Source organism: Leguminivora glycinivorella, chromosome Z (assembly GCF_023078275.1).
Source record: "Leguminivora glycinivorella isolate SPB_JAAS2020 chromosome Z, LegGlyc_1.1, whole genome shotgun sequence".
Lineage (NCBI taxonomy): Eukaryota > Metazoa > Arthropoda > Insecta > Lepidoptera > Tortricidae > Leguminivora > Leguminivora glycinivorella.
Genome location: NC_062998.1, coordinates 11,326,155 through 11,346,260, shown reverse-complemented (window position 1 = coordinate 11,346,260; position 20,106 = coordinate 11,326,155). Strand labels below are relative to the sequence as shown.

The window sequence follows — 20,106 nt, the reverse complement described above, 5'->3', positions numbered from 1 at the left end:
AAGCGATACTTCCCAGCCCATTTTAAGGAACGTAAAGACAATATTTCATTGCATGTTTGAGAAAAAGTAATTTTCTCAAACATATGTGCGGTAACAATATTCTTTTGTTCGTTGTTAATAGTATTAACTACCTACGTTGTGAAAGTATTTTAATCAGTTATTATAAATTTGTTTTTTTATCATGCAGAAACGTCTGCGAGCGACCTATTCTTACGGGATAAGATCTATTCTTACGGGTGATGTTTGCTATAACGCCACTCTAAGGCGGTTGAGAATTGAGGGAAGGCATGGATAAATTCGCACACATCCAGCAGGCCTCCGTGGCGCAGTTGAAATGCGATGGCCCCGGCAAGGTCAAAGGTCGCAGGTTCGAGTCCTGCCGGAGGTGTGAATTTTTCCATTTTTCCTTTAATTTAAAAAATGCAGTTATTATAAGTAAAGGTTTAGCTTCCATGAATAGTGTTCACTCCCATTCTTTGATTAGGTGTTCTGAGCGGGAGACAGACTTCCTTTAGGATACAACTAATAATTAGAGAAAATATTATTTAAGTAGTGCATTCATTTATATTATAAGTTATTGTTATTGCCTGTTATTTACAAACCAAAGCATTAGGTTCGAGTTTTGGCTAGACCAATTATTTTTTAGCAGATATTACACAAAAATCTGCGCGAACTAATTATGTACAGTTGAGTTCATAAATATGTGTACATTTCTTCTCCTTAACTCTATGCAATAAGGTGAAAAAATGTACACATATTTATGAACTCGACTGTACTCACTGTATGGTTTAGTTTAGTGTGTATGATAGTGATGCGATAGTGCTGCACTCTGTCGGAAAATCATGACCGTAGGTATATTCCCTATTACATCCTTCTTATTACCTACTTGTTTAAATAATAATCCAGACCAAACCCTAAAGGGTAACCCTAATACGCATGCCACAAATAGATTTTCACCACACCAACTGGTAAAGGCTTTCTTTGCTATTCGAGATAGCAAAATTGCATTTTATCCACAAGGGGGCAAAGTAATTTCATACAAATTTTAACTCGATGTCTTAATCTGGCTGCTAGATTTTACCTATAAATGATGATTTTGAATCATAAATATTGAATAAATTGATGGATTTCATTTATTTTGATGTTTTACAGTCAGTATTTTATTCGTGTTGGTGTGGTGAAAAATTTTGTGTTTCACTCGGTGGTAAAGTTTGTTTAACCTTCGTGCCTTGATACCCTCGCAACGCTCAAGATTCCACTTTTTGAACCACTCGCTACGCTCGCGGTTCAATCTTGGAATCTTTCGCTTGCTCGGGTATCAATATTGGCACGTGCGGTTAAACAACTACTTTGCCCCCTTGTAAAACAAATAACTATTATATACATGTATTAGTTCGGCGACCTTTAGATCAAAGGGCAAATGGGGAAAAAGAAGAGAATAGGGGTTATGGTGTGAAATTGTCCAAATTTATCTTTCTTACCTAAATACTATATATTTACATGTCATAGTAATTTATTAGAGAGAAATATTAACTGTAAAACGTCAAACTCTATCGTTTTGCGGTTCAATATAATAACATAACATATATAGGTAAGAAAAAACTTTTTATTTTATTTTTAGGATTTAGGTATAATATTGTCAGATTTTACATTTTTTTTTTGTAAAATGTTACTTCAAAATTGGACTCGCCGCACATTTATTCTGCTTCAAACTGTATCTCCTACTGGCCCAACGGCACTTGGCCATCGATTTGTCGATTGTATCGAACATAAAACGAATTCGATTAAGCGTCCGACCGATGGAGATGGTTTTGCAATCGAATATTCGGCCCCGCAGTCAGAAGTCTAATCACTCGGAACGTCAGATTAAGTGCATGCGGCGGCCGGGCCGCGTATTCTTAAAGGCCTACGCGGTCGTAGTGACTTCAGAGAGCCTAATTTAAAAATGAAATTACTGTCATCGGGGGCGAATAGGGATGGCTGTCTGGTACCAAACTTAAAATAAGGCTGGTTTAAGTGTCACGCGGACCGACCGCGTGGACGACAACATAAACTTTCATACAATTTGGTTGCGAGGATCGCTCCACGCAGACGGTCCGCGTGACACTAAAACCAGCCTAAATAACGATACAAGACCGGAGTGGCGATAAATTAAAACACGTCCGAAGGGAATGTTTTACATCGACTCGAGTACTCTTCGAAACTGTTTAGCTTACCAAGACCAAATTAGTCCCATTTGTAATGAAAGAAATTTTATAGGTTTTTATCGTGACTTGCCTTATTTGGCAAAGTACGGATGGCGGGCCAAATCCAGCCCGCCAAAAGGATGTTATCCGGCTCTCCACCGGTTCTTTAATGTGGTGCGTGATATGCCCAGCACTGTAGTAAGAGTCAATTTTGATGTAAATGTGGCTCTCCTCTGAAATTTCATCAAATGTTGACCGCCCCCGATGGAAAACCCTTGCCCACATGCCCACAACTGATCAAGAGACTCGTGAATGCGATTGAAATAGCATCCCATTAGAGTTGCCATTCCTATAGCCAAGCGGGTGCTCGCTTTGTTCAGTCATTTAAAGCCCGATCGACGAAAATATGTCGGTAGTAAGGATTTTAAGACCAAGTTACACTGGAGAGAGCTATCTGGCAGATTTCGTGAATTTGGAGGCCGACGTTTTCATCAGTGTTATGGATGGACGGAGTGGACACAGGATGCAATGACGCTCTTAATTAAAGGTATCATCGCCAAATGATTGAATACGTCAAGGGATTCCATGATCAGATTTTGTCAAAGAGTTATTAAAGAACCATATCTATCGCAGATAAAGAATTATGAACTCCGGGAAAAATTACTTAACAAGCGCAAATTATACACAAAGATTGACAATATTATTTGAAATCTTAGATCGTCGCGTCAGAAGTTACAATTTGACGAAACCTCCTAAGATTCTCAATATTTTTTAATGTCTCCATATACAATGTCATGACACACTTTTTATGAGTGGTCCGTCACGGCACACACTTGGCCAATTAATAAGAACACACTCTTACTCAAAAGTAGGCAACTAATCGACTTCCATTTCTAATCAAAACGGTCAATCACGACATTCACGACACATGGCTCAGAGCAATCCATTCCGCGTACTAAGAACAATAACTGAAAACGAATCGCCCTCGGACCCAGACCAGATTAGCTCCTTTGTGACTATTCAGTCACAATGCAGCAAATGACCACACAGACGGAAATAAACATGTAAAATTCGAAGGCTGTATGTGACACTTTCATTTCGCCAGCAAGCGTGCCCGAAGGGAAGGGCCATCGCGAACATCATGAATCCATATTAATATTATATGTAAATGGGAAAGTATGTGTCTTTTTGTTTGTCCGTCGTTCACGGCAAAACGGAGCGATGAATTGATGTGATTTTTTTTAATTGGAGATATGTAGTTGAAGGATGGAGAGTGACATAGGATACTTTTTGTCTCTTTCTAACTCCCCATTTCCCTAAACTGGGGGGTGGAAGTTTGTATAGAGCATTCCGCAATTTTGGAATTTAACACCAACGAAGCTGCGGGCAAAAGCTAGTCTTCTATACCCATCTTTATCTCACAAGCCTTTCTTTAACTTGAAGCATTGAAGGCATATACAATCTCTTTTTATTGATTTCCGTTCACTTTAAGTAACGTGAGAATTTTTAGATTAAATACAATTACATAATTTATGTAAGAAATCAGTGTTCAAAAACATATTTAATGACTGAAAAAGTGAATTTCGTTTGCACAACCATTACTACAGGTACTTCCTGAAGTTAGTACTCAATGTTATTTATATTGATTCAGATATTTGACATTAACTATTACACATGTTATTCTTAAGGTCCTCTCACACGTATTTATTCATTTATTATGAATGAAAACAAATTTAATGAAAATTAAAATAAGTTTATTTCAGTGTATAAGTAGTAGGTATAAGTACTTTCATTTCTACTGGATTATCATAAAATTTTGCGATCATGGTAGGAGTAGCAGGCCCGTAGGCAGTACACACGCGACTCTGAGAGAATCATCTCTAAGCGGACCAGTATAAAAATACCTCATGCCCCGTAGCCGAATGGCATTTCTGGCTCTGTCACGCCTCTACGCAAGAGCGATAGAGATAGATATCTACGAGGGTTTCGTTTCGTGAGCGTTTGTGCATTCGCCTACACACGCAGGAATCTCAGGATATGATACGTACGACTATGTCTAACAGAATTACAGAAGCAAGCACTAGAATGTATCTGTCATTTTGTGTCAAAGTAGAGTATGAGTATAGAATCAGGAATAACATTTGATTAGAACCTACACATTCAGGCAAAGCTATCCGTCACAAAACTTTAATAATGCGTAGTTAGGGTAGATGAAATGCGCCAAAAGTAAAAATTTTCCCACAAATTCATACTTATGAACACTTGAACAGAGGGCTCATTATACTGGAGACAAGCTCAGAACTACAAAACATTTCAACACTAGATAATATTATGCTAGAGAACGAGTGCTCTAACTTATTTACATTCCACTCCTACGCTATTTTACAATTTACAGTTTGTCCCTGGGCAGGCAGCCACCATTCAAAATGGAAGATCAACACAAATATGTTGCCTATGCCTCTAATATCGCAGCCCGTATTTTCAAATTACAACATAATGAATTTGCAGGAAAATATGAATTCAATTCGTGAAATGTATCCACAATAAATTTAAAGGTCGCAAATTGTACTCATATAAATCCGACCATAATGGGATTATATATTATGAATGCGGAATTTCTTCTATGTTATTATGTATGTATGTGAACCAATTTAGATGAAATTTGGCATGGAGGAGGTATTTTTTCAATCTTCATGACTAATCCAATCCATGTCAGGACCCTTAAGTTGCAGGGATTCAAGTACAATAAGTAGATCTTAATCCCTACTATTTCTATTAAGATGTCGTGAGTACGGATATATGACATCCACAGACACTCATTATGCAGGTAAGATTAGGAGGAAATTCCAATTGTTTTTATGATGGCCCTCGACATAGGGATTAGATATATAGGCGATATTATGAAATGTTGCGATTTAACGTACTTAGGTCGACGACGACGTAACGAGCTCCGCTTGCTACTTTAAGTAGTGAGTAAGTAAGTAAACCTACTATTTTGAGAAGTCTCATGAATATTATCCATCACTGATGATGCTCTTATACATACATTGCCATTTATTTTTACTGTCACAACATAAAACTTACGTAATTAGTGAATTAGGTAAAACTAGCTTTTGCTCGCGGCTTCGCTTGCGTTATAAAGAGACAAAAAGTAGCCTATGTCACTCTCCATCTCTTCAACTATCTCCACTTAAAAAATCACGTCAATTCGACGCTCCGTGATGCCGTGAAAGACGGACAAACAAACAGACACACACACTTTTCCATTTATTATAATAATCCTTAGGTTTTTCTGTTTCGACCGATAACAAACTGCCTATTTTTTAACAGACCGAGATCAGAACACCCTCTTCCTGCTATACTCCGACGCGGGCGACGAGCAACTACAGCTACTAGTCGGGCCTGTGGTGGAGTTGTACTACGAGGACACCAGGGGCGACCCGCCGGACCATGAGATGCTCACGTTCCATGCGGATGTCGCGGATGGAAGGTACATATTGTAGGATATACATAGACCGACATCATAACACCCTCTTCTTGCTATACTCCGACGCGGGCGACAAGCAACTACAGCTACTAGTCGGGCCTATGGTGGAGTTGTACTACGAGGACACCAGGGGCGACCCGCCGGACCATGAGATGCTCACGTTCCATGCGGATGTCGCGGATGGAAGGTACATATTGTAGGATATACAAATACATAGACATCATAACACCCTCTTCTTGCTATACTCCGACGCGGGCGACGAGCAACTACAGCTACTAGTCGGGCCTATGGTGGAGTTGTACTACGAGGACACCAGGGGCGACCCGCCGGACCATGAGATGCTCACGTTCCATGCGGATGTCGCGGATGGAAGGTACATATTGTAGGATATACAAATACATAGACATCATAACACCCTCTTCTTGCTATACTCCGACGCGGGCGACGAGCAACTACAGCTACTAGTCGGGCCTATGGTGGAGTTGTACTACGAGGACACCAGGGGCGACCCGCCGGACCATGAGATGCTCACGTTCCATGCGGATGTCGCGGATGGAAGGTACATATTGTAGGATATACATAGACAGACATCATAACACCCTCTTCTTGCTATACTCCGACGCGGGCGACGAGCAACTACAGCTACTAGTCGGGCCTATGGTGGAGTTGTACTACGAGGACACCAGGGGCGACCCGCCGGACCATGAGATGCTCACGTTCCATGCGGATGTCGCGGATGGAAGGTACATATTGTAGGATATACAAATACATAGACATCATAACACCCTCTTCTTGCTATACTCCGACGCGGGCGACGAGCAACTACAGCTACTAGTCGGGCCTATGGTGGAGTTGTACTACGAGGACACCAGGGGCGACCCGCCGGACCATGAGATGCTCACGTTCCATGCGGATGTCGCGGATGGAAGGTACATATTGTAGGATATACAAATACATAGACATCATAACACCCTCTTCTTGCTATACTCCGACGCGGGCGACGAGCAACTACAGCTACTAGTCGGGCCTATGGTGGAGTTGTACTACGAGGACACCAGGGGCGACCCGCCGGACCATGAGATGCTCACGTTCCATGCGGATGTCGCGGATGGAAGGTACATATTGTAGGATATACATAGACAGACATCATAACACCCTCTTCTTGCTATACTCCGACGCGGGCGACGAGCAACTACAGCTACTAGTCGGGCCTATGGTGGAGTTGTACTACGAGGACACCAGGGGCGACCCGCCGGACCATGAGATGTTCACGTTCCATGCAGATGTCGCGGATGGAAGGTACATATTGTAGGATATACATAGACAGACATCATAACACCCTCTTCTTGCTATACTCCGACGCGGGCGACGAGCAACTACAGCTACTAGTCGGGCCTATGGTGGAGTTGTACTACGAGGACACCAGGGGCGACCCGCCGGACCATGAGATGCTCACGTTCCATGCGGATGTCGCGGATGGAAGGTACATATTGTAGGATATACATAGACAGACATCATAACACCCTCTTCTTGCTATACTCCGACGCGGGCGACGAGCAACTACAGCTACTAGTCGGGCCTATGGTGGAGTTGTACTACGAGGACACCAGGGGCGACCCGCCGGACCATGAGATGTTCACGTTCCATGCAGATGTCGCGGATGGAAGGTACATATTGTAGGATATACATAGACAGACATCATAACACCCTCTTCTTGCTATACTCCGACGCGGGCGACGAGCAACTACAGCTACTAGTCGGGCCTATGGTGGAGTTGTACTACGAGGACACCAGGGGCGACCCGCCGGACCATGAGATGCTCACGTTCCATGCGGATGTCGCGGATGGAAGGTACATATTGTAGGATATACATAGACAGACATCATAACACCCTCTTCTTGCTATACTCCGACGCGGGCGACAAGCAACTACAGCTACTAGTCGGGCCTATGGTGGAGTTGTACTACGAGGACACCAGGGGCGACCCGCCGGACCATGAGATGCTCACGTTCCATGCGGATGTCGCGGATGGAAGGTACATATTGTAGGATATACATAGACCGACATCATAACACCCTCTTCCTGCTATACTCCGACGCGGGCGACGAGCAACTACAGCTACTAGTCGGGCCTATGGTGGAGTTGTACTACGAGGACACCAGGGGCGACCCGCCGGACCATGAGATGCTCACGTTCCATGCGGGTGTCGCGGATGGAAGGTACTACATATTGTAGGATGTACATAGACAGAGATCAGAACACCCTCTTCCTGCTATACTCCGACGCGGGCGACGAGCAACTCCAGCTAGAAGTAAAAAATTTGTTCCAACGGCTACCGCTCGCACTATTGTTTGGCATTCCATAAGATTAGGTAGTTAGGTACGTTACAATCAGCGCCACTCCACCATACAACTTGTCAAGAATTAAAATCGACGAAGGACCATAAATATTCAAATGCTATAACTATAATGTTTTTCTCGATTCCACAGATGGCATCGTCTAGGTATAAGCGTAAAGGGAAACTCTGTAACGCTGCTCGTGGACTGTGAAGTAAGGGGCACGATTGCCCTTCAACGTCAGCCTGGCAGCACCTTTAACCTGGCCGGCGTACTAGTGGTTGGAACTCAGTACTCCACAGATCAATACTATGATGTAAGTACTTATATTTAATAGGCAAAGCGAAACATCAAGTAAACTCAGGCAACATTTTCCAATGAGGAGGCACACAAAGATGGCGCCACTATTAGTCCACTGCACAGATAAATAATTTCATACGTGACAGCGAAAATATATGTTTTTTCTCTCTCACACATGTGAATGACAGTGACATGCCTAGACACATGCACTGGCGCCGCCTGGCGGGATAAATTATCAGTGTGCCTCCCCATTTTTAATTTGGAACTTTCTTTTATTCCCCTTTTAAGTCGAATAAAATTGGTAGTTGTACGAGCAGGGGGCCGATTTTTGAGTCTCACGGCGTTCAAATTCAGAAAATTGTCACTGAAAATAATAGGCAATTCACCGTTTTCAACCGGTATTTTAGTGACAGTGAGACTCAAAAATCGGCCCCCGGGTACGCTGCGCTGGGACTTAAGAGAAAAAAACTAGATACCATGACTTTTTGATGATTTGGAATAGGTACGCTACTCGCTACTCGATAGCGATAACGTTATCGGAAATTATTTGAAATAAAAAGCACCGTTATACAGGATGTTTCAATGACGTAATACAAAATAAGTGATTCCGGCTCTATTAACGACGAAGAATATTATTTGATACTAACTTTTTGTTATTCATAAAATCATAAAGTTTTCTCACTGACATTCATGTTTCTGTCAATGAACCTAGTAATATTTTATCAAACTAAACGGAAATAAAATATATCACGGTGTATGGAATATCTTTAATTAATTATTATATCTGTTTCTGTACTGAGGATATTACTTTTTCTATGAAAGTAACTAATCGTAGAAACACCAGATGGCGCCAAAGGGCAAGCACCGACGCTCACTACGGTGGGTGGATGAAGGTGGACTGATTTGATTGATCGACGTTTAACCCGTGGTTAACTGCAATCGATAACTAACAAATGGTACCGAAATGCTTTGTTACGGCTAAGTTTTTCCATGAATCATGTCTCTAGTGGTTCTAAGTAAAAAGAAATACGAGTGTGTTTAGTAAAACGTCCCACTTTGTCGGTTACCATTAAGGCGAGATTTACTCGTATCTTGATATGAATAAACTGACAAAGCGGCTTTATAGCAATCGACAAAGTGGGACGTTATCCCGTGCATACTCACAAATATAGACAAGCTATATTTGGCTCATTTTATTATGCTTAATTTTATTCTTGGTTTATTTAGTAAGAAAAGAATACTAGTTAAATAAATGAATTATGATGATAATGAAATAAAAATATGCGCAATTTTCAATTGACAAAATATTTCCTTCCCGCAGGGATGCTGTTTTTATTTCATTCGGCTGTAAAAATAGCTTGTTAGTCTGTTTACTCCATCTTAATATTTTACAGCCGAAACCCATTTAACTTAGTGGTTTTGCGTACGCGTGTCGTGGCATTAAGGCTTTCATTTCCCTTTGTTGGGGGAGTAATCTATCTTGTATTAGTCTTGTTTGTGGGCCCAACAACACACTTTCACTTAAAAATACATTCGTTGGGAAGATACTAAATTAAATTTAAAAAACGACAAAGGTCTCTCTGTGTATAATAAACAATTACCTATTAAACGGGAATCTTCAGTAACAAACATTCGGTCGGAAAATACTTACTAATTTTAAAAGAGACACAAATAATAATGATTACCAAATAATAACCTAACCACAAAATTAAAATTTTGAAAAATTCCCCGACTGCGTCAGAGTAGACCGATTTTCATGAAACATGGCTAAGAACACTCCCGACTAAGTCAGCTTTCAGACAAAAAAATCTAAATCTAAATCGGTTCATCCGTTCGGGAGCTACGATGCCACAGACAGACATACACACACAGACAGACAGACAAACAGACAGACAGACAGACACGTCAAACTTATAACACCCCGTCGTTTTTGCGTCGGGGTTTAAAAACAGGAACGTATGAAAAGTACTGATTGCGCCACATCTATTCTAAGTACATAAATGCTATTTTATTGTGCTGATATCCTAAGATTTATTCGGATAGTGTCCAAAAAATACGACATCGATATACCAATAGCGTTTTTAGTTTAAGAAACGCCACTTTTGGTACTGACAGAGCGTATATTGTTGGTACTGACAGAGCGTATATTGTTGTAAAATTCTTTTTTTTCAGGCCTAGGCCTGCAAAGTAACTTTTTTTTATAAAATATTGTCAGAGCATTTTTTACAGATGGTGTTTTTCCCGGCCTCGTACGCACTAGTGCGAGAATGTAATGTACTATTTCAGTTCATTATATGCCAGTTCAAAACTTCAGAGGCTCATCTGTACTGAAAAACGTCGTACGATACACGTGCGAAAAGGAAATTCGTAACTCGTGTCGATTTAAAACAAATTTATCACCACTCGTTTCGAACTTCCTTTTTTACGCACTTGTATCGTAATGTACTATTTTTGCTTTGAGGACGGCCTTCAATCTATCCCAGTATACTCAATACAGGTACCAGACTTAAATGGTTTATCCATCCACAAAAATAATTTTTCGCTCACAGGGTGACATCGAGTTATTGCAATTCACCAACAAGCCAGACTCAGCGTACGATTTGTGCCAATCCACTGCACCCAATTGCCAAAGCGATGCTCCATACGCGTACGGCTCTGCGCCCGTGATCAATAATGCCAACGCCAATGAAGTATATGAAGTGAATAACCCAGAGAACACACTGGATGTCGATGAGAATGGGCCTAGAGTGTATGGGCACTTCGGGAGGGATAGAGATGAGAGGAATGGTTCTGGGGACCCGTGGAGGGGCAGCACAGCGACACCTCATTGGTCGACTTCTTACGGTTACACTAGGCCGTACCCGACATCTACGGATTCAGGTTGGTACAATTTATAATAAACATATTAGGTAGAGCCTGTCTCGAAAGAGAACAGTCGTGAAATGTAGGGGATCCAATACATTCCACGACTTATTTTCCGAACAGATTATATGGAATTTGACAGATGACAGCCCACTGTTATCCCTGAGTTAAGTGGTTGGTGCAAAGGGCCTAATCGACTAACATAGAAATGGTAAATGTACCAATTATTTGTCCAAAATCAAATACATAATTTATTTTATGAACGAGATATAATCTCGACCTGAACATGACACATGCAGTCATGCATGCAAATAAATACAGTTCAATTCACGAATAAACAATACTTTGATTGTATGAGACATCTGTATCATTCATTACACAAGGCGTAACTGTCAAGAGCTTACATTAGTTACATCATATTAGTTAACCTGTCACCCGCATGCATATTTTCATTCAATCATTCGTTCCATTCGTGCCAGCTCTTGTGAATTTTATTGATCTATTTAATTTTGACACTTATATGTTGGTTCAAGGTGGTTCAATCGTCCCACTAATGAAGTTTTCCGAGCTCCCCCTAATATTTAGATAAAGGTTTGATCACCATCCCATCCTCCTTGCGCTATCCCGGCATTTTCCACAGCTTAAGAGAGCTTCGGGTCCGCTTTGATAACTAATCCCAAGACTTGGCGTAGACAGTAGCTTTTACGAAAGCGACTGTCGACCCGAAGGGTACATGGGCCTTATTGGGATTATTTCGATATCCTCACGATGTTTTCCTTCACCACTTTACCATAAGTTCCAAAAAACTTATTGGTACGAGCCGGGTTTTAACCCACGACCTTCGGAATGAAAGTCGCACGCTCTTACCGCTAGGCTCCGCTTATTTCCCTCTAATATTTAGAATAGAGGCTTGATAATAGCGGATATTACTTAACACAGCAAAAGGGAGTGTACAAGTGTCTAATGGATTAGCAACCCGCATGTGACAGTCATTGAGGTTACCGGGACCGCTTTCCATCAGGCGGACCGTATACTTGTTTACCACCGATTTAGTATTTAAAAAAAGTTGCCTTTACTGTTGTAACAATTTTCGAAGTTTATATGTATATACCTATTTAGCTCGCAATGGAACAATGGCCTTGTGAGGCTGCGATGCGGTTCGTCAATGACACAGGGGTTAATAAGTAGCATTAACCTGGCGGTCGCTCCACTATCAAAGAGGCATTTAATATAACGAGTGAACTTGTAACATTCAGGGGCACAACGTGACAAAATGTTTAACGAGAATCAAATGGCAGACTTAACAATTTTAAAAGCACATGGGATTATCGATTCGCCATCCAAACATTACCCTCATTTTTCCCCTTATATTGACCGTTAGGAAAAAAAATCAGTAGCTACAGTGCTCTAGTGTGCAAAGAAGTAGGGCCTCCCTTCTGCAGGGTTAGCACATGATTGCCGCGAGAGTATGTCGCCGCGAGATAGACTACCCGTCCTTATGTCATTAATACAGTTAGAAGAAGACGTGTCAATCTGTCTCGCGGCGACATACTCGCGCGGCCGGACATGTGCCTACAGTAGGCCTAATATCAGCTCTAGGGCTAGTTAGATAGTGTAGTTTTAACCCGCTAATATTATACCATTGTCACTTTCTGGTTTTGCTCTCAATTGTTTTAGCTAATAAGTGCCGCGGGAGTATGTCGCCGCGAGATAGATGCCACGTCTTCTTCTAACCGTATTAATGACATAAGGACGGGTAGTCTATCTCGCGGCGACATACTCTCGCGGCCACATGTGCCTACTGTCGAGTTTTAATTTAACGCCACTCGTTTCGAACATCTTTTTTCCGCATTTGTATCGTAACGCACTATCGCACAATTCTATGTACTTTATGTATTTATTTTTTTAGAATTTTTTAATTATTATCGTCCAACTTTTACAATATGTACGGGCACAGCTAGTATTTAAATCCCTCAAATAGTGTAAACTTACTTGGTGGATATTCCACGAATCCGCACGAAGCGCTTTGCTTCTTCTTTTCTTATGCGCACTGCCAAGGAGTGGAATTCCTTGCCGGCGGCTATATTTCCGAGCTCATATAACCCGGCAACCTTCAAATCAAGAGTGAACAGGCCCTGTAGCCGAATGGCATTTCTCCGACGCCAAACGAAAGCGATACGCCGCTGGCTCTGTCGCGCCAATACGCAAGCGCGATAGAGATAGATATCTACTAGCGCTTCGTTTCGTGAGCGTTTCGTGAGCGATTGTGCCATTCGGCTAGCCACCCAGGCATCTTCTGGGCGAGCTCACTCCATCGTAGGCCACGTCTTTGCCTTTGGCTAGTCTGTGGTCAAGAGTAAGCCCATTTATAATAAAAAAAAATAAAAATAAAAAATGTTTATAATGTCACGTTCCATGGACGAAAATATGTACTTATAGCGTCTCGGGTCGGTAGGTCCCTGTCCTGGCGCCCATTTTAATACACAATATGTTAATTTTCGACAAGGACAAACATCCATTCACCTTACAGCCATGATTGAAAATTATATAATACTTTAGCTTCTTTTATAAATAAACACTTGATCTGTTATTATTTGATTGTTTTTCCGACAAACATGTTTTCTAGAAATACTTGATAAGTTGTTGTTACATAATTAATTTACCTATTAACTTGGCTTGAAGTTTTGTTTTTAGATGGTTTGAAGATTTTTGTGTGTACTAAAATAAGTACCCTCATTTCAATCGCTGTTTACTCTACTAGCATAGAAAATTGCAATTCCTTTCACATAGCAGTTTGATTAATGTTCTTCCTAGTAATTTATCGCCTTCCATTACTTCTTAGGGCATTCGCTTAGTGACTAAATCCCCTTAGCCAAGGCAAAACAATGTACGAGAATCATTTACGAACCGAAAAATAAACCAAGTACATGCAAAACAAATTGTTGTCATGCTCAGCGCATGCCTGCGGGCTCTTTGTACGCAATTTAAAGTGAGAATATATGCTTTTACTGTCCTCTGGCCGGAAAGCATCAAATTTCAGGCCGCTGCGCTAAACGAAGTTACCGCTTTCCGGCTTCCTCGAACAGAAAAATAGTATACACACCTTGGCTAGTAGGTAAATAAGAATCCTCAGATCACATGTTTGTTGACCTCGGCTCAATTACATGACGTTCCTTGCTTTACTGGCCTAGATCTTTTCTGTTCGAAATCCCAACAGAAATTCTGATAATATAGTACTCGTAGTATGGTACCTCTCAGATGAGGAACACCACATATACCTATTCAGTTTTGGGTGGCCATCCTAATTTAAGAAGCGAGAGAGTTGGGAAAAAATTAAAAGACAATCTTAATTCGGCCTTAATTGGCGACATTAATTCTAAAATAAGTACGATTTGTACGAATGTTCGCTATTCACGAATAACTATCACCATCATCATCATCATCCCATGTCCTCATATTTTGCTGATGATGGAATCCTGAAGAAGTCGAGAGAACTCCTCAAATCTTAAAGGCATAGGTATAGTAATTTTTCTGTTTCTATAAGAACAACATGCATTTACGTTCAAAACAGTTTCGTGCAGTGGAACTGCTTATGATCATGAGAACGGAACTCCTCAAATCTGAACGGCACACTTATAATGACTTTGGTATTTATATAAGAACATCAGGCATTTACGTTCAGAACAGTGACATTTGGTGTAGTTGAACTGCTGATGATGATCAGAACCGAACTCCTCAAATCTAAATATTTTTTTTTTCTTCATTATTTTATATTGTATTATTGACATTGGTTATTTTTGATTTGTACTATGTAGTATTACCTGTTATTATTCTTATTTTTACCTATATGACATTTTAATATTTATTTTTTGTTCGCCGTTTGCCTCCGCTTCCACACGAAAGGTGTGGTTTTTCGGCGGTTCCGGGGCAATTTGCCGAATCCTACACCGGGGCAAACGACGCAACGGAGCCACGCAGTTACGTCATCGCCCAAATCAATTGTTTAGTTTTAAACTTTATTGTTTTTTTTTTTTTTTCAGGTTCTTACAAACTGTTTTTTTCTTTTATGTTATCTAAGTTTCGTGACGCATTGGTTTTACTGTAATGTCATGTAAACATGTTTTTACTAATAAATAAAATAAATAAATAAATAAATAAAAATACCAAAGTTATTATAAGTCTGCCGTTCAGATTGGAGGAGTTCGGTTCTGATCATCATCAGCAGTTCAACTGCACAAAATGTCACTGTTCTGAACGTAAATGCCTGATGTTCTTATAAAAATAACAAAGTCATTATAAGTGTGCCGTTCAGATTTGAGGAGTTCGGTTCTCATGATCATAAGCAGTTCCACTGCACGAAATTGTTTTGAACGTAAATGCATGCTGTTCTTATAGAAACACAACTATCACTATACCTATAGCTTTAAGATTTGAGGAGTTCCCTCGACTTCTTCAGGATTCCATCATCAGAACTGGGTTATTGGCTAATCTGTCCTATTTTTTATTTGTTGATAATTCCCGCGATGTAACTGTAAAAGCCATAACTTTCATAATGAACAACGTGCAACGATTTTTTCAGAAATGATTAACTCGTCCCTATTTTATACGAAAATGATATACGATTTGCCCTAGTCGCTAAGAGCAAACAGAAGCAATGCTTAGATTTCACCGAGGAAACCAGCCCTTTCCCCTTGTCTTTATGGGGGGTAGTGACGTGCGATTTCATGACTATTGAGCTAAATCGGATCAGTTTGACCCAAGGAACAATTTTGTGAAGCAACATCGCCACAGGTAAAAGAACAAAGTCGCGAGTCTATCTTATCGTTTAGGTCACCAAAGAGAAATATTGTTCAGGGAAAATGAGCATAGTTTGAAAATTATAAGTTCTAGCTGTATACTTCCAAAGACAATATTGTAGAGAATTTTATGAAGAATATTCTTCTCCTAGACATTGTGATAGTAGCTTTCACGGTTTTCATGGAAATATTAAAATACTGAAATCAGGGATACAAAAGTGGGGGGAAAGAGGGGAAACATTGACACCTCAGCGTGTTTCTACTTCCATATTTTCTTATAAACCTATAAGCTATATACATGCCCAGTTTCATGCTTTCTGCCAGCAGGGACTGTACATCTGGTTATAGTAGAGGAGTGGAATGAGAATTTGTATGGGGGTGAGTATTTAATTCCCTATAAGTTGATACCAGAGACGATTTTTAAATTTTAGGATTTTTTTTCCATAGTAATTTTTCATACAACTTTTGGCGGTCGAAAAAACGCATTTTGCATAAATATATTTTACTATATTTTTAGTATGTCAAAAAGACACACACAAAGAACTAAAAAAACCAAACTTCGGTTCTGTGGTAATTATTATGACCCCCAAGGCTATATCTCCTCTACTATATCGTTTAGGTCACCAAAGAGAAATATTGTTCAGAGAAAATGAGCATAGTTTGAAAATTGTAAGTTCTAGCTTTATACTTCCAAAAACAATATTGTAGAGAATTTTGTGAATAATATACTTCTCCTAGACATCGTGATGGTAGCTTTCACGGTTTTCATGGAAATATTAAAATACTGAAATCAGGGATACAAAAGTGGGGGGAAAAAGGGGAAACATTGACACCTCGGCGTGTTTCTACTTCCATATTTTCTTATAAACTTATAAGCTATATACATGCCAAGTTTCATGCTTTCTGCCAGCAGGGACTGTACACTCATAGTAAGTCGCTGTTAAGAACTCGGACTAAGAGCCTCCACATGCACGTTGCTGGCCCTTTAGGGTACCTTTCCACCAGAGATGCGCTACGTGGATCTGTTTGATATCCACCAGTCATGTTCATTATTTATTTATTATTATTTATTTTAGGTAATTACAAACATAAATCTCTAATTAATTTACATAGTATCGTTAAACCAATAAGGTTTGTCTCGATACCTATTCCATTCCGCGGTAGATGTTATACAATGCAACAATCATATAATTATGTAGGTATTCTATTCATTATACATACTCGTATTATAACCAAAACAAGAAACCGCCAACATTGCACTGAGCGCAAATAGCATTTAAGTAATAGCACATAATTATTGTCACTTATTTTCCTTGTTGTTGGCAGCCGCCCGCTTTGGCCGGACCGGTTTGCGCTCGGCCAAATACAGGATGCATTGTTCTACAAAGCATAGCTCTAGTGGGAACGGGTTCGACTAGGCTGATTGTGGATATCAGACGCATCCATAACACACCTCTGGTGGAAAGGCACCTTTAACAGTCCTCAGCTAGCTCGCAGGATAAGGAGCGTTCGCGGGAGAAAAATCTTCCTAAGGCTACATCGGAAACAGATGCCTTAACTTAATCTCACTGTCCAAGTCCCTAAGTCACGCGGCCCCTGTAGGCCTATGAAGCACTGGCTGGACGTCGTGGGAGCGGACATGCAAGAGAACTATCTCATGCCTAAGAATATCGAAGATCGGGCGAAGTGGAGAAGACTGAGCAGGAAAGAAGTTGAAGAATAGTTGAAGAAGAAGACGCAGTGTGCGACCATAAACGGGTTCAGGGTGTGAGGGTGCGCAGATTTATGACTAGAAAAACCGATGATTATTAGGTTTTCGTTTTGTCTCGTGTTCGGTAAAATACTTTATCGAGAGTTTTTGTTTGGTATGCGACAATTTATAATGCTCAAAATGCTCCTTTGACTGTGATTGAGAACTTAGTTTCCTAGGAGCCTTAGCAGTTTTTGCGGTAACCGTATTTACGTATAAACTTGTAGGTATTTCAGTGAGGTTCAATGTACATAAATTGTCGCATCCCAAACAAAAGTTTTCGATAAAGTATTATATCGAACAGGAGAAAAAGCCAAAACCTAATAATCATCGGTTTTTCTAGTTATAAATCTGCGCATCCTCACACCCTGGACCAGTATATGGTCGCACACTGCGGCTTAGGAGGATTTTTCTCCTGCGGACGCTCCTTGCGAGCTAGCTGAGGACTGTTAAGGGTGCCTTTCCACCAGAGATGTGTTATGGATGCGTCTGATATCCACAATCAGCTTTGTCGAACCCGTTCCCACTAGCGCTATGCTTTGTGGAACAATGAACATGATTGGTGGATATCAAACATCCACGTAGCGCATCTCTGGTGGAAAGGTACCCTAAAGGGCCAGCAACGCGCATGTGGAGGCTCTAGAGTGGCAGGCGCCATAGGCTACCGTAACTGCTTATCACCAGGCGGATCGTAACCATATTTACCATGGTATGGTGGTACCTATGAAAGAAATTACATTGCTGAATTTTATGTTTAAATCACTTCTCTTTGTCAAATTTATGATTTTTATCAGTTTTTATTTTATCGAAATATAGGAAAATTGTTATATTTTTGCTAAACATTAACGCTATATTTTTTTTTGCCGCTCATTTCCCTATAAGTTGATACCAGAGACGATTTTTAAATTTAAGGATTTTTTTCCATAGTACTTTTTCATACAATTTTTGGCGGTAGAAAAAACGCATTTTGCACAAATATCTACTATATTTTTAGTATGTCAAAAAGACACACACAAAGAACTAAAAAAACCAAACTTCGGTTCCGTGGGAATTATTATGACCCCTCCCATACAAATGCTCGTACAACTCCTCTACTATAAGTTCAGAAAAACTCATTGGTACGAGCCGGCTTCGAACCCGCGACCTCCGGATCGAAAGTCTCACGCTTTTACCGCTAGGCCACCAGCGTCACGAATAACTATGTAAGGGTCTAATACCTAATTACCTATACCTAGTTTATCATTAACAAATCGTCACAAGTTAATTCGACATGGTTTTATAACACCTACTAACTACAAGCCAGATCAATTTATTATAGTAACGTATGTTTTTGAATTATATTCTACGATAACTTAAGCATATATTACCTAACTGTAAAACCTGACCAGAAATATATGAATTATGATTATTGTTAGGGACCGGCCACATCAGAGCGTCGCGTCCGCGGACGTCCGCGCCACGCCGCCTGAATGTAATTCAAAAAACGTCTCCTCAGTACATTTTGTATAGGCCAGCGTTCCCACTTATGCGTCGCGTGTCTCGGGGCGCGCAACGGACGTCTCCGCCACGCCGCCTGAATGTAATTCAAAAAACGTCTCCTCAGTACATTTTGTATAGGAAGGACGTAAGACGCGCCGCCAAGCGGCGCGGCGCGCGCCCCGCCGCCGCCACGCCACCTGCCGGCGTATCATGCTGCCAATTTTATCACTTATCCACGTGGATAAGACATCTGTCACTCTCACACTGACATACTTGCTAAAGCGTGACGGATGCTTTACCCATGGTCCAAGAGCTGGCAGGATTTTGGAGTAGGTCCTTGAGGCAACCTGGAAAGGTGCTCAGATGCTTCTCTGATCATAGCCAACATCAGGTCTGCAAGTCTGGCAGCTGGGGAGCGGGGCTTTATCGAGCTATGAATTTTTAAAGATTTAATTTTTTGAGGCTCAAAAAAGGTGTTTGAGGCAACCTGGAATTATTAAAAAGTGAAAATAGAGTTCCTCAGAAGTCGCATAGTATTTATGCCAGATCATTTGGCCGGGTCCTTCACCGTGCCAGAACGGTACAAAGTGGTAAAAAAAAAAATTCCAAAAAAGGTTCTTGAGGCAGTCTGTCATTTTTACCAGTGAAAGATGAGGGTCTAAATAGCCATGGAAAAATAATGCCATGACATGAGGTGGGGTCCGTACCCTGCCATTCGATCTTGAAAGTCAATTTTTTAGTTTTTCGTAAATAACTCGTAAACGGTGGCCCACAGCAAAAAAATATGTTAAACAGAAAATATCCACATAAAATTTCCTACAAGAAAGGTTATGTACGTTTTTTCGATAGGATCAATATATAAATGGATAATTTAGTAAGAAAGTTTTTTTTAATCGATTACATGCTCCGT

The 20,106-nt window shown here is 40.7% G+C and overlaps 1 protein-coding gene across 1 annotated transcript in view; it reads left to right on the top strand.

The window, feature by feature from the left end:
- Window positions 1-20,106, top strand: part of LOC125241853 (collagen alpha-1(I) chain-like) — a 74,981-nt gene that overhangs the window by 8,843 nt on the left and 46,032 nt on the right. Inside the window, 3 exon segments of the mRNA XM_048150532.1 lie at window positions 5,517-5,676; window positions 8,163-8,325; window positions 10,859-11,189. Of these exon segments, the coding sequence (XP_048006489.1) occupies window positions 5,517-5,676; window positions 8,163-8,325; window positions 10,859-11,189 (654 nt within the window).